The sequence below is a fragment of the Vanessa tameamea genome, chromosome 14 (assembly GCF_037043105.1).
Source record: "Vanessa tameamea isolate UH-Manoa-2023 chromosome 14, ilVanTame1 primary haplotype, whole genome shotgun sequence".
NCBI classification, from domain to species: Eukaryota; Metazoa; Arthropoda; class Insecta; order Lepidoptera; family Nymphalidae; genus Vanessa; species Vanessa tameamea.
The window spans coordinates 795,289-810,886 of NC_087322.1; the positions used below are offsets into that span (position 1 = coordinate 795,289).

The 15,598-nt window shown below is 33.4% G+C and overlaps 1 protein-coding gene and 1 long non-coding RNA gene across 4 annotated transcripts in view; one reads left to right on the forward strand and one right to left on the reverse strand.

Moving 5' to 3' along the window:
* The window catches only part of LOC135193632 (uncharacterized), a 28,124-nt gene extending 16,464 nt beyond the window's left edge, over window positions 1–11,660 (forward strand). For all 3 annotated transcript variants that reach the window (XR_010309346.1, XR_010309347.1, XR_010309345.1), the window contains exon 3: window positions 11,423–11,660. This is a non-coding gene — a long non-coding RNA (uncharacterized LOC135193632). The remainder of the gene's footprint in view (window positions 1–11,422) is intronic.
* Window positions 1–14,753, reverse strand: part of LOC113398757 (uncharacterized PE-PGRS family protein PE_PGRS54-like) — a 35,684-nt gene extending 20,931 nt beyond the window's left edge. The window contains exon 1 of the mRNA XM_064216985.1: window positions 14,680–14,753. Within this exon, the coding sequence (XP_064073055.1) occupies window positions 14,680–14,686 (7 nt within the window). The 5' untranslated portion in view covers window positions 14,687–14,753. The remainder of the gene's footprint in view (window positions 1–14,679) is intronic.
* Between the last annotated feature and the right edge of the window lie 845 nt (window positions 14,754–15,598).

Genomic DNA, 15,598 nt, shown 5'->3' on the forward strand with positions numbered 1-15,598 from the left:
CTACTTGGAAATTATAATTATTGATAAAAATCACATTTAGTATAACAAGATTCCAAAATTATATCGTTTTATCGTTAATTACCTATTATTCGAAAGTACTCTTTTGAACTTAAAAACGTTTCACTGTTTCTCATCCATCCATCATCCAGTGATAACTGTTAACTGTAGCCTCTATGACATTACGATGGAGTGCCGTTCGTATTAGTCTGATGCCATTGCATAATTTTGGAGGTCTTAAATCCCTCAGTGACATTATTGGTAGGCCAATATTATAACTTAAAAAATGACGGACTTCAAGACTAACCTATGTACGAAATTTCAACCTCTATTTCAACCCTTATAGGTAGAATATCCAGAAACGCTTAAATACGTATCTACTCATTTCTAATCAGTATCGTACTTAATAATAAATGACGGACTTTCTAAAATTCCTTTCTTAGTGGGTGTCTACTCAAAAAAACAATCCTACTTGCCAAATTTCAAGGCCCTAACTTCAATAGTTTACGCTCGGCGATGATGAATCAGTCAGTCAGGACTTGTTATTTTATATACATAGAAGAAGATAGAAGATAGATTATCCTATCTATATATATCTATATATATCTAGAATATCCAAGCAAAGTTATAATATGTAAGTACCTACAGATTTTTTTTATTAGTAATCTAACCTAACCTTATAATATATTCTACTAATCAAACAAAATAATATTTTGTAAGGCTTAACTCAACATTGTTAGCGAAGATTTTTAACAAACAAAATATTTATTAATTAAGTCTATTTAACTTATTTATAAAATATGTTTAAATATAACACAACAACCAATTTAACGAAAAAACTAAGACACAAAAGTTTAACCTTTGCATGGATACTATATATATATATATATAGTATCCATGCAAAGTAATATGTACCTATAATGATTTTTACGATAAGGTCGTATTAATCTATCTTATCAAATATATTATGGAGACATAATACGTTGGTTTTTAAAAATAATATAATAAATAAATAATTTTAAATATTATTGTAATATACGTGCAAACGCTTGCAGTCATTCAATACTAGAGGCAGCGCCGCTTTTTTTCGAACTGAATCGCGGAACCCAGTAGAGTAAAACTTTATTAACCTTTCCATGGAATCCGAAAATCGCAACATGATACACATTTACAAGTTATTTTATAGAATTTAATTGCTTTCCTTGAGTACTTTAACTGAAACTGTCTGTGAAAATAATAATACTAATAAAGCGTTTTACTAAAAGAGGTTTTAGAGAATTTAGAGAATATTTTCCGAAAGTCTTTTTAGTTATAATGGGTAGACGGTAGGTCTTGCAAATGGACCACCTGATGATAAGTGATAAACAACCTCCAGATACTGGTTGTAATAATAACTACATCAATACGCTACCAACCTTGGGGACTAACAAGTTATGTTACTTATGCCTCATTGACACACTCGTCCCTTTAATCCGAACACAATTACACTAAGTAGTGTGGTCCATTAGTTTAATAAGTTATGGAAGAGTAGGACCGGACTAGGCCCACCTATATCATTGAAATTATTAGGAAGCAGCGATAGTCTCGTTCATACGAGACGAGACGCAAACGCAAAATTTAAATCCGCTTTGAATAGTAATTTTTCGATGACTTAAGATGATCAAATATAGCCTGACGTTATTAGTATATAATATTAAATAAATTTGCTATAAGAAACTATTATAATCACATATAGTTTCCAAGTAACTTTTTGTTACTTTATTTTCGTTAATATATACATATATGGAGCCGAGATGGTCCAGTGGTTAGAACGCGTGCATCTTAACCGAAGATTGCGGGTTCAAACCTAGGCAAGCACCACTGAATTTTCATGTGCTTAATTTGTGTTTATAATTCATCTCGTGCTCGGCGGTGAAGGAAAACATCGTGAGGAAACCTGCATGTGTCTAATTTCAACGAAATTCTGTGAATCCACCAACCCGCATTGGAGCAGCGTGGTGGAAAATGCTCCAAATCTTCTCCTCAAAGGGAGGGGAGTCCTTAGCCCAGCAGTGGGAAATTTACAGGCTAAAAAAAAATACAATATGTAGGTATTTTAAATACCGGTTAATTATTGTACACCTTGAAAAAAAACATCGAATACTAACTCTTAGCTTTTTATCATCTGTAAATCTATATTATGTTTTGATTAAAATATATTAACATAGATAATAGATAAGGATGTTTGATTACTGATTTTGCGAATACGGAAACTAGGTGTTACAAGTTTAGCTTTACACTTCGTATGTATAATGCGAATGTCGCTCTTTCAAGAATATCTATATTTATAGATGTATATAAATATTATAACTGACACAGCCTGCCTCGTTGGTCAAGTGGTTAACTTATGAGGCTGTAGATCGATAGGCCTTGGACTTCCTTTAGATTAAATTCTCAGTAGCAGCCCAAAGTTTAAAAGATGACAGAATTAAACTTTATGGGTCTTGAAAATTTCATCTCAAAAAGCATGTCATGAAGCTGCTGGTGGTACGACTAAGCTGCAATGGACGCATCGCCTTCCCATCAGATTATAGAAATGCATTTGTGTTTGCATATACAGTTGAACATTATATCTTTCACGGGTGGCTATCTTTGTCCCAGTGATTATGGGACGATAGCTGCACATAAAGTCGGTTATGGCCTTATTTTGAAGAGCTCCAGCCGTAGATGTGTAGAAATTTAAAGAGGATTCTTGATTGCAATTTACTAAATTATTATTATTACTAATTTAACTAAGAATTAATATTAGAGAGAGGAAAAAAGTTACTGGCCGGTGAGACAGCGGCTGTATAATAAAAAATGAAATACGTATACAAAATTAAAGTAAATTGTTATCGACAAAGTACAATTCTAACTGAAGTGATGTATACTATTCGATATTAAAAATATAGTTTCAATAATGTTTCATAATTTTGACGCAAAATGTTGATGTAGGACTTGCAGTTTACAATTAAATAAAACCAAAACAAAACCTGTCATAGGTTACGTGATTCCTAAAAATCTTTTAAATAAACGCGAAGTTCGCTAGCGGCCCGCTTGTTTTCCTTTAAGACATTCCGCCGTGGATGAAATCGGTCAAGAGGACATCACCATCATAACCAAAAAATATCTATCAACAACGATAAATTTCAATCGCTGATAGCATCTGATATATACTGATACTGATCACATTATTCAAATTGCCATTAAATAGATCCTATCTAGTAATGCAATTACAGTGCATTTCGTTTATCGATTCTATGTGATAGAGATATGCTTGATAAAATCAGTTAAAATCAAGATTAATTTAGACTGATTTATTGATATAATTTGTTATGCTTTAAATTTTTGTTTATTGCAGTATTTTTGAATGACATATAACGTAAATAATAGTTTAGAGCACGTCAGAATTTGCTTCAAAGTTAGTATGAACAAATGATCATTCACTTATATACATTATAATATTAAACAACAGTAAAAAGGATATGTCCTTACAATTCTCCTCTAATCTAATATATTACTAATTCCTCACCGTTTTCATTACAACTATGACATTACTGACTAAAGAACAACTGCGGTCCTAAAATTTCAAAAAGTTGAGGATATAGTCACCATGTGGTGTTTGTACTTGGCAGGTCTTTGTACTAGTCCATGTGGGTAGGTACCACCCAATCATCAGATATTCTACTGCCAAACAGCTATACTCAGTATTGTTGTGTTCCAGTTTGAAGATTGAGTGAGACAGTGTAACTACAGGCACAAGGGACATAACATCTTCATTTACCTATTTTTTGTTTTGTTTATTTTAATTATATTTCTAGACTATGTCGATAAGTTATGTTATGTTATCTGCAAAATATAATTAACTAAATTTTTACAAATGTGATTTTATCATGTAACTAAATGAATTTTATGATTTTCATATTAGGCAGTTGTTAAGATTTTAAATTAACATGGTTATTTTTATTACTACAAGTATTTCATACGGGATATTTACCATGTTTTTTTATTTTTATTTGACGGAGCTCGATATTTCGACATTATCTACGAATGTCTTGTTCTCGTAAACAAAATATTAGTAAATACGGGCAATTGTAAATATCCTGTATTAAATATTTGTAGGCAGTTCTAAGTATGTTACACTAATCCGTTTTTTTTTTTTTAAATCAATTTAGATTGTTGGGCATTTTCGTCTTGGATTGTGTTTTTTTTTTTTATTAATACTTACACCATTTTAAGGTATTACTAATATTCCTATTTATCCCTCTAATTAAACTTTAAGGAGCTTTAAGCTAGTAGTGGTGACAATAGCCCACGGAGTCAAAATCGAACCTTCTTTTTACATCGCTAGGCAGCCTGAAAACCATTACGCTATTGAAACTAGTTTGCCATTGTGTGCAATGTAATATATATAATAACGAACAATCCTTGTCTTCGAGCAAATTAAGTTGATCAGTTTCTACTATTATCTGGAAAGAGAATAGGTTATATTTTTGTGTGTGTGGTAATTCATTTTCAAATCGAATAAATATCTATACAAGCAAAGACAAAACATTTCACCATTTTCTTTCTTAACTTGTAAAAAAAAAAAGAAAAGAAAACCTATTTTTCTTTTGTTATGTAGACATCGATATACTTTAGTGTTGTCATAAAAAAAATATGTTAATAAGCGTACAAAAATAAATAATCGATAACGTATGTCTTCCGAAAATTTTCAATAATGTGTATGGTCGAATTTCAATTTTGTAATTAACAAACACTTTTGGAAATAAATTAAATAATAATAATATCATGATAAGGTATTACATATTTATTCCTTATAATTCTAACGTAATTTTGGCGCACGTTACATGGTTGCATTCTTTTAAAATAAATTCTACAAAATGATTCAATTCCTAACATAAAATATTGGATGTCATCTGTCAATTGACTTTGACAACAATTTCTAAGGTTATGTTTACGCATAATTTAAAATTACCGCTAATTTTGACATTTATAATAAAAATGCACTTTTTATGCATTATGCATTTCTGAACTAATTGTGATTTATTATCTTTATGTTATTCTTGAGATGATCTTTGACATTTGTCTAAAGCTTCACTTTCCTTCCGCTTTTTGAGTCGAAATGTGAAGCTAATTTATTTTCGAAGTTTTTATAACTTTTATTTTGTTTTAAACTTAGAATATTGTTGAAAATAGTTGTTTGAATGAACAATGAGTTCTATTATGAAGAATTGGAAATAAATCCATGTCGGATTATCAAAATTAATTCCGATATTTGTCGCCTCGTGGTAAGTTTAGAATCTTTCTTCGAAATTTGAATTTATTCGAATTGTACTGTGTCGTAACAACGACTATGGCTCTTTACAGGCAATTTTTAGAATATTTTCCACGATGCATTTTGTTATTTGTGAAAAATAACCGGGATTGACCGAGTAAGTCGTTTGGAATATTAAGTTAAAAGTATAGGATTTCGAAATTTGTAATAGATTCTAATCAGAATTATTTCTCCTTTTACAGTTGTTTTTCAACGATATTTTTCGTCATTTATTTTCTTCAATTATTTCATGGATTAATCTCTACAGTTATTTACTGGGGTGATTTTCTTGAATAATTTTCGGGAATTATTTTCTTTGGCATTATCTTCGATTGGATATTTTCAATGCTTTTCGATGAACATTTCAACTACATTTCGTTGGATATTTTAAACATTAAGTAGAAGTTTACTTCTGGGAAACTTATAATTTGAAATTTACTTGGTGAAGATGGATTTTTGGAAACTTTTAAGGAAGTAAAACCTTATCACACTAATTTATATTACCGGATCTCAGTATGTAATTTTTACATATTTATTTTTGCCGAAACTTAACCGCGCGAGATTTAATTAAAAATTTATTTACATTTATAAAAAATTTGGCATCCAAACTTTATTCAAACCTTATTGAAACTTTATTCAAACAGAATTTTTCACTATTTAAATTTACTCTTTATATTAATTTATAATTATTTAGAGTTTTGGTCTAATCAAGTTGATAAAATTGACTTTTTTGTAACTTTACTTTAAGTAACTTAGTTGTCAATTTTGAATAATTTTACCTAAAGTTGAAATTTGACATGTATTTAAATATTTTTGTTGAACTTTAAATTTTTTCAATTAAGTAAATATTTGTTTAAGCATAATTTAAACGGACGTAAACATCCTGGCGCCCGATTATGTAAGATATAAATTTAGAATATTATAAGAGATTATCTTTTCATTTTTTTTTTAATAAAATATTTTTGAACATAGATTTGCTGTTTTTGTAAATCTATTTGTAACGTTAAAAGAATTTATCTGACTTCCGGAGCACTTTCTTTTGAGGATTTGTTTAGTTTAAAAACTTTTCCATAACTACCGACTTTTAATTTTTTTTGCCTCAAAGAAATTTAAATTTTTTTTTATTGACACTTTACTCAATAAAACCCCCCTCCAAATTTTAACGTTACATAATGCTTTGAAAAAATCTGATAGTATTTGCCCATGGATAGGCCATACCAACAGTAATAGTCTGCAGTTTAATTTTATACTTATCTAATTTGTTCAACTGAGGATGCAACTTGATGGTATTCGCGCAGAAATGCCAAGTCTGACGTAAACACCATCACTGCCAACGAATACTCATATTTTTGTTAGTTGTGGTATATGATGGAAGTAATTCGCTAAGAGTCGCTTTTCCATCCCAATCCAAACATAACTGATTATTGTTATTACTATCACATCCGGTTCATGAACTGTTGATGTTCTCTTGACCAATTTGGCTACACTCAAAGCCTAAAGCTCAGAACACTCGTGCATATATATTTAAATACATATACATATATATTGTCAATATTGAGATTAAATGATTAATTTAGTCTTAATAAACCTTTTAAATTTTTGAAATGATAAAAACATTATATTTTCTGATATCTTAGTATTATATGAGTGTTCCACAAGAATCAATTTTGGGTCCTCTTTTATTTCTAGTATATATGAAAAATCTTAATTCCTATGTTAAAGGCTGTGATATATAAGGTTGTGATATAGTGTTGTTTGCTGACGATACTTCACTGATTTTTCAGGTCGACAGGAAAAAAAACGAACTATGATGGTGTGAATCAATACCCGCATTATCACAGATACACGATTGGTTCACATTAAATAATTTAGTTTTGAATGCTCAAAAAATTAAATGTGTAGTTTTTTACCCCACCAAATGTTAGAAAGCAAAATTATTTATAATATATCATTAAACTGTAGCTGTCTTGATGTAGGCGATACTACGGTGTTTTTAGAAATAGTATTGGATTCCATACTTCAGTGGAATCCTCATTTATCTTCCCTGACAGGAAAACTCAGCTCCGCAGCATACACGGTTAGAAAAGTTAGACACTAACTGATATTGATACCGCTCGTCTAGTATATTTTGGTTATTTTCATAGTATTATGTCATATGGCATATCGATGATATTCATTGTATGTACACGAGACGTAAGGATAAGCTTATAACTCCAAGTTTCCGACTCCGCAAAGTCAATAAATCCGTTTCAATAATAAAATTCCGCATATATTTTTAACTTTGCCGATTCATAAATTCAAATGATTTGTAAAAAAACATTGGTAAAAAAAGGCATATTATTCAAAACAAGATTATATAGATATAGATGATAAAAAAGCGTGCAGCTAATACTTCTGATTTCGTACCTAAGCAATCGGATTCAAAGGATTGATGTCAGTGGAAAGAGATTTCCCGAGGCTTCAGTAAGCGTGGGGGATCCCCAAGGAGGATCTCAAGGATCAATTCTTTGTCCATTTCTCTTCTTGGTTAATATTAATGACTTGCCATATCTTGTAGCTAATAAAAACGAAATAGTTGTACTTGATACTTCTTTAGTAAAAATAAAAAGGCGCATTTCAATACGTGACGAGGTGAATAATGCTCTCCTGAAATGAGTAGTGAATTTAATATATTTTGTTTTTTTTTCTATTTAAATAGCACAAAGATAAAGATAAATATCAGTGTAAAAATGTACTTATAAATATGAATCATTAGATATAAATATGCAACGACCCCATCCAGGCTTTTTCACATTGCATTTGTTAAATTTGAAATGGAAGAAAGCCCGCTGAGTTTCTTTCGTCGGTTCTTCTTACATACGAGGTATTTATTTCGGTCTATCGGCGGTAGATTTTTGACAGTTAATAAGCAAGTTTAACTCTTCTATATTGAATAAAGATTTTGACTTTATATATATATTACCGATGATACTATTTAAAGTAACTTTTCTATGTGTTCACTTCCTGATTTATTAAAATGTAGTTATTTTACATATACTATTTTTAAAATTGAAAACAAAAACCCATCCGTGTAATTATAGGAATTTTAAAGACTTTCGTCGTTGAGCAAGATATTTGAAAAATATAAGGATAAATCAACTTCTTGTAATTTTCTGTATTTCTACCATTTCTCATAGTGAACATTTTGGTTTTTCTAGGGGTCACTCAACGGCAGCTGATGCTAGAATGGTGTTTCTTATATGTGATGTGTTGAATTCTATTGGCGTATTGTGTGTTTATGTAATGCATTTGTGTGAAGGACGAAACTATTTAGTACAAGATAAAACATTACGGTGATAACGATAAAAGCTCTCGATCTCATTGCTTCAGACATCAATTAATAAACTAAATAAAATAATACAACGGGTGTCCATTAATGGAATAAAGTTTTCTAGATTTGTTTTAAAATGGGCTTTTCACAAGGATCAATTTTGGGCCCTTTGTAGTTTTTGATTTATGTAACGTGACCGTTTTGAATCAGTTTTCATTCCGCAAAAAAGAGGTGTCCGGTCTATTTATAACCTTAAACCTCGAGATTCACTTTGTGTTTTTAATGATGTGGGTATACTAACAGCGACACAAAATGTTTCCAATTATTTTATATATACAGTAAAATATTTTATCTTTTGGAAAGAAATTGTACTAACCATTGTTTAAAAACGAGAAGTAAAAGTAAACTTAAAACTGATTTCGACTTCACAAATTAAATAGGTCCTTCCTGGGACTTGGTTTCGTAAATATAGAGAATTATTCGAAAATAATAAGATTCCACGATAATTTTTAACTTGTTATATATATCAATAAGGTCTTCTTCTCAATAAAGTATAATATTCACAATTAGTTTAGAAAAAATAATTTAGTTTTGAATTCTACTGCCTAATGTTAGAAAGCATAATTATATTATATCATTAAACAGTTACTATCTTTATGTGATACTGATGATAGTTTTAGGAATAACATTAGATTCTAAATGCTAGTGAAATCTTCATTTATCCTTAACAGGATGACTCAGCTCCGCAGCATACGCGGTTAGAGAAGTTAGATAACTAACTGATATTAATATCTCTCGTCTAGTATATTTTAGTTATTTTCATAGTATTATGTCTTGGTATTGATATTGAATCTGTTCTTATTTTACAAAAGGGAGGGGAGAAACTCCTTTCGGTACGTTTTTAACAAAGTAAAAATACTAACTGTAGCTTCACAATATATTTATAACAATGTTATGTATATTCATAGCAACATTGACTAATTTGATAGAATCAGTGATAGTCATTGTTTGTACATGAGACGTCAAGATAAGCCTACAATGCCATGTTTCCAATTCCGCAAAGTCAATAACTCCTTATTGGGTAATGTATACGTTTCTATAATAAAATTGCGCAGATATTTTTAACTTTTCCGATTCATAAATTCTACTCATTTGCTAAAAAATCAATAATAAAAAACCATAACACTAGATTGTATATATGATAATAAAGCGTGGTGCGAGTACTTGGTGACTTTCAAAAAGGATTATTACATATAATTAAGTTTATTGCCGGTTCTTCTCGATATGTACATTCCGGTAGGTTTCCTTAATATAGTTCTGTAAAATGACGATTTAAAAGTGCTTGTAAAAGCCTATTTGAATGAAGCATATTTTGATGTAATTGATTTGATTTGATGAGGTTATTTCTTTTAATAATGTAATGTCTCGGCAAAATGTTGTATTGAACACTACGACAATTACTTCTTCATTGATATAAAAGGCGCCTACGTTGAGTTATCTTCCTTGGTCTTTGATTCCTCAGCTGGTTTAGATGGTATTTAGTCAGTATGTCCATAATCTAGTTAAACTGAAACAGATAATTTCTTTACTACCAGTAAGTTAGGCTTAGATATCGAATTTTCGTCGAAAACTTATCAGAGAGTTATGAATGAAGTCTAACATTTTTGATTTTCATCAATTTTATCAACACAGTAAGTGGTCACCACCGCCAATAAACAATGGCGCTGTAAGAGATATTAACCCCACTTACATCATCAATGCGCCACCAACCTTGGGAACATTAGCTCACACACCCTTCAAACCGGAAAACAACAATACTGAGTGTTGCTGCTAGATGGCAGAATTAGCGATAAGTGGGTGGTACCTACTAAGAAGGGCTTGGACAAAGCCCTACCGCCAAGACTGGATTTGAATAAAGTATGGTAAAATGTGTGCTGTTTATATAAACTTTAATGACTTATAATATACTTATGGAACTCATTTCTCGTTGTAATATTAGAAAGTGCAATAATAATAAATTTTATTTTCAACAGTATTTTTTCACAGGAATAAAAATAATATCGGACGTAATATTGCAGATATCTTACTATTAATTACCTTTTTTAATGACATTGGTAGACGGACGAGCAAATGGGTGACCTGATGGTTGATTAGAAGGAAACGAATCATAAAATTTAATCGTTTATTTTAAATAAATAATTTTTAAATATTCTCAATAATATAATTCATTAACTATAAAGAAAAAAAGCTTTAAATACGTGTTGCTCTCAATCTACCCCCGTACAAATGTTTGTTCAGGGCGATACTTTCTATTCTGTCTCCACAATTTACATTATCAGGCCAATCACACACATTTTTGTAAGGATTGTAAAGAAGATCAACGGGACAGTCCATTGCTACAGGTTTATAGTGGACGCACATGTAGTATTGTTTACAGTTTTCGTGTGCAATCAAAACTCCTTCAGAACCATCCTGACCGCAAATTAAAGGTGCTTCACCAGGATTGCAGTTACAAGGTCCATCATTGTCATCCTCACCGTCACCGCCGGCTTCACCTCCACCATTGTCGTTATCGTTGTCATTTTCATTACATTCTGGAATCAATCTGTCTCCACAATCAACATTTTCGGGCCAATCGCATATTCTTCGGTAAGGATTGTAGAGAAGGTTGCCGGGGCAGTTTAGTGTAACAGGTTTGCCATTGGAACATTTGTAGAACTGGGTGCAGTTTTCGTGTGCGATTAATACTCCGTCGGATCCATCCTGACCACAAATCGCAGGTGCTTCGCCTGGATTGCAGTTACAAGTTCCATCATTGTCATCCTCGCCGTCATCACCACCTTCATCACCACCATCACCGCCGGCGTCACCTCCACCGTTATCATTATCGTTGTCATTTTCATCACCTTCTGGAATTACTCTGTCTCCACAATCGACATTCTCGGGCCAATCACATATTCTCTGGTGAGGGTTGTAGAGAAGGTTGCCGGGACAGTTCATTGCAACGGGTTTGCCATTGAAGCATTTGTAGAACTGGTTGCAGTTTTCATGTGCGACTAATACTCCATCAGATCCATCTTGACCACAAATCTCTGGTGCTTCGCCTGGATTGCAGTTACAAGTACCATCATTGCCATCCTCGCCGTCATCACCACCTTCATCACCACCATCACCGCCGGCGTCACCTCCACCGTTATCATTATCGTTGTCATTTTCATCACCTTCTGGAATTACTCTGTCTCCACAATCAACATTTTCTGGCCAATCACAAATTCTTCTGTATGGATTGAAGAGAAGGTTACTGGGGCAGCTTAGCGTAACTGGTTTGCCATTGAAACATTTGTAGAACTGGTTGCAGTTTTCATGTGCGACTAATACTCCATCAGATCCATCTTGACCACAAATCTCAGTAGCTTCGCCTGGATTGCAGTTACAAGTTCCATCATTGCCATCCTCACCGTCATCACCACCTTCATCACCACCATCACCGCCGGCGTCACCTCCGCCGTTATCATTATCGTTGTCATTTTCATCACCTTCTGGAATTACTCTGTCTCCACAATCAACATTTTCTGGCCAATCACAAATTCTTCTGTATGGATTGAAGAGAAGGTTACTGGGGCAGCTTAGCGTAACTGGTTTGCCATTGAAACATTTGTAGAACTGGTTGCAGTTTTCATGTGCGACTAATACTCCATCAGATCCATCTTGACCACAAATCTCAGGAGCTTCGCCTGGATTGCAGTTACAAGTTCCATCATTGCCATCCTCACCGTCATCACCACCTTCATCACCACCATCACCGCCGGCGTCACCTCCACCGTTATCATTTTCATCACCTTCTGGAATTACTCTGTCTCCACAATCAACATTTTCTGGCCAATCACATATTCTTCTGTATGGATTGAAGAGAAGGTTACCGGGGCAGCTTAGCGTAACTGGTTTGCCATTGAAACATTTGTAGAACTGGTTGCAGTTTTCATGTGCGACTAATACTCCATCAGATCCATCTTGACCACAAATCTCTGGTGCTTCGCCTGGATTGCAGTTACAAGTACCATCATTGCCATCCTCGCCGTCATCACCACCTTCATCACCACCATCACCGCCGGCGTCACCTCCACCGTTATCATTATCGTTGTCATTTTCATCACCTTCTGGAATTACTCTGTCTCCACAATCGACATTCTCGGGCCAATCACATATTCTCTGGTGAGGGTTGTAGAGGAGGTTGCCGGGACAGTTCATTGCAACGGGTTTGCCATTGAAGCATTTGTAGAACTGGTTGCAGTTTTCATGTGCGACTAATACTCCATCAGATCCATCCTGACCACAAATGGCAGGTGCTTCGCCTGGATTGCAGTTACAAGTTCCATCATTGTCATCCTCGCCGTCATCACCACCTTCATCACCACCATCACCGCCGGCGTCACCTCCGCCGTTATCATTATCGTTGTCATTTTCATCACCTTCTGGAATTACTCTGTCTCCACAATCAACATTTTCTGGCCAATCACAAATTCTTCTGTATGGATTGAAGAGAAGGTTACTGGGGCAGCTTAGCGTAACTGGTTTGCCATTGAAACATTTGTAGAACTGGTTGCAGTTTTCATGTGCGACTAATACTCCATCAGATCCATCTTGACCACAAATCTCAGGAGCTTCGCCTGGATTGCAGTTACAAGTACCATCATTGCCATCCTCACCGTCATCACCACCTTCATCACCACCATCACCGCCGGCGTCACCTCCACCGTTATCATTATCGTTGTCATTTTCATCACCTTCTGGAATTACTCTGTCTCCACAATCAACATTTTCTGGCCAATCACATATTCTTCTGTATGGATTGAAGAGAAGGTTACCGGGGCAGCTTAGCGTAACTGGTTTGCCATTGAAACATTTGTAGAACTGGTTGCAGTTTTCATGTGCGACTAATACTCCATCAGATCCATCTTGACCACAAATCTCAGGAGCTTCGCCTGGATTGCAGTTACAAGTTCCATCATTGCCATCCTCGCCGTCATCACCACCTTCATCACCACCATCGCCGCCGGCGTCACCTCCACCGTTGTCATTATCGTTGTCATTTTCATCACTTTCTGAAATTACTCTGTCTCCACAATCAACATTTTCTGGCCAATCACATTGTCTTTTGTGAGGATTGTAAAGAAGGTTACCAGGACAGCTCATTGTAACGGGTTTGCTGTTGAAGCATTGATAGAACTGGTTGCAGTTTTCATGAGCAATTAAAACTCCATCAGAACCATCTTGAGCACAAATGGAAGGTGCTTCGCCTGGGTTGCAGTTGCAAGAACCATCGTTATCATCATTATCTTCACTGTCGTCTCCATCCTCGTTTTCGGTCTCATCACAGTCTTCATCTTCTTTCTCGTCTGGGACAAACCTATCACCACAGTCTACTGTTTCTGACCAATCACATTCTTGCTTTTCGATGTCAAAATAGAGGTTCGACGCACACTTCTTTTCGACAAGATTTCCGTGGGTGCATTGGTAGAATTTGTTACAATTTTCATGGGGATAAAGTTTTTCAATGTTGTGGTCTATTGGGCAGCCATTCTCGTTTAGCTCAATATCATCATCACCTTGAGCTAAACTGATTGCGCAGACCAGCAATAAGGCTGCGACTGAAAATAAAAAAATACATAAATCACTAGCCACATTTTTAATCATAGATTCATGGGGTCTTACAAGCTTATATTTAAAGTATATTAGTCGCCTATATTAAGTATAGCAGTGCATAAATGTATTCAGAAACACTGCACTCTCTTTCCTAACTCTTATTCTCCCAAAGATAGGCACTTTAGCAACCCATACATATTGAAAACTAAGAGACGGATCACACATATTTAAAATTAAGAACGACACAATAAAAAGGAGTTTCTTTGAAATGAGAAATAATTAATAAATTTTATAAAAAAACTAATGAAAACTCGCATTAATAAACTAAAAAGTAAAGATAAAAACTCTATTAAATTAAATTTGAAAAAGAACAAAATTTAAACAAAATTCATACCTTTCATATTTTTTTATGATCACTTATTATTTCCTCTTAACGCTAGTGCACTTATCCTGACAAATAACAACTACATCTAAAACACCGAAGACGGTGATTTATATATGAAAACATAATCTTATTACATCTGTTATTAATGAACGATTTCTTAGAATTTCATAAATTGATATTATCAGATATATTAAAATCTTATATGCAATTCTTTGATATGTATTTATAATAATCTCTTTTTCGCAATCACTTATCTGAAAAATCTGAATGTTAATGACAGCTACCTGATTTTCATTTGAAATAATCGGCTCCCTTTTTAGGGTTCCGTTACAGTTACATCCTCGGTAAGGCCTTGTATACGGCGTCCTGCAAATTCCATCTAAACTTACATTCGGCAGACGACCCTATTTCAGAACGATAAAAACTTTCGTCTCGCATACTGGTCCATGGTGAGCTGGCGAGCGAATTTGCTGGGGTGACAGATTAACCGCTCTTTGTATTTAATTGCCAAACTCCGATTTCCCGATCTTCGATTGTTCTCATTTCAATGTGCTCGTGAACTTAATTGTTGGTAAACACTTGCAATTTAAAGAACTACATTAAAATAATAAATATTGAGGTGACTTTTGACCACTAGTAAGTAAAATATAGAACATTGGCAAAATAAAATAAAAGTAAAATCTACCAAAATCTAAGCCGGTGAATTTTGAAACGTTGTAACATTTTAAAATGTTACAACGTTTACTTTTCAGAAAACTTGCTTGTGTATTGAAAATTTCTATACTATACCGTCTTCTTTTTAAGACAAATGATAATAACAAGACAGCAACAATGGTTATATGACGGTTTTTCTTTTTATTAGGTATTTTATGATTGTATTTTATATTCCGACTCATTTATAATTCATTTTTTATAATCGTTTTTTTGT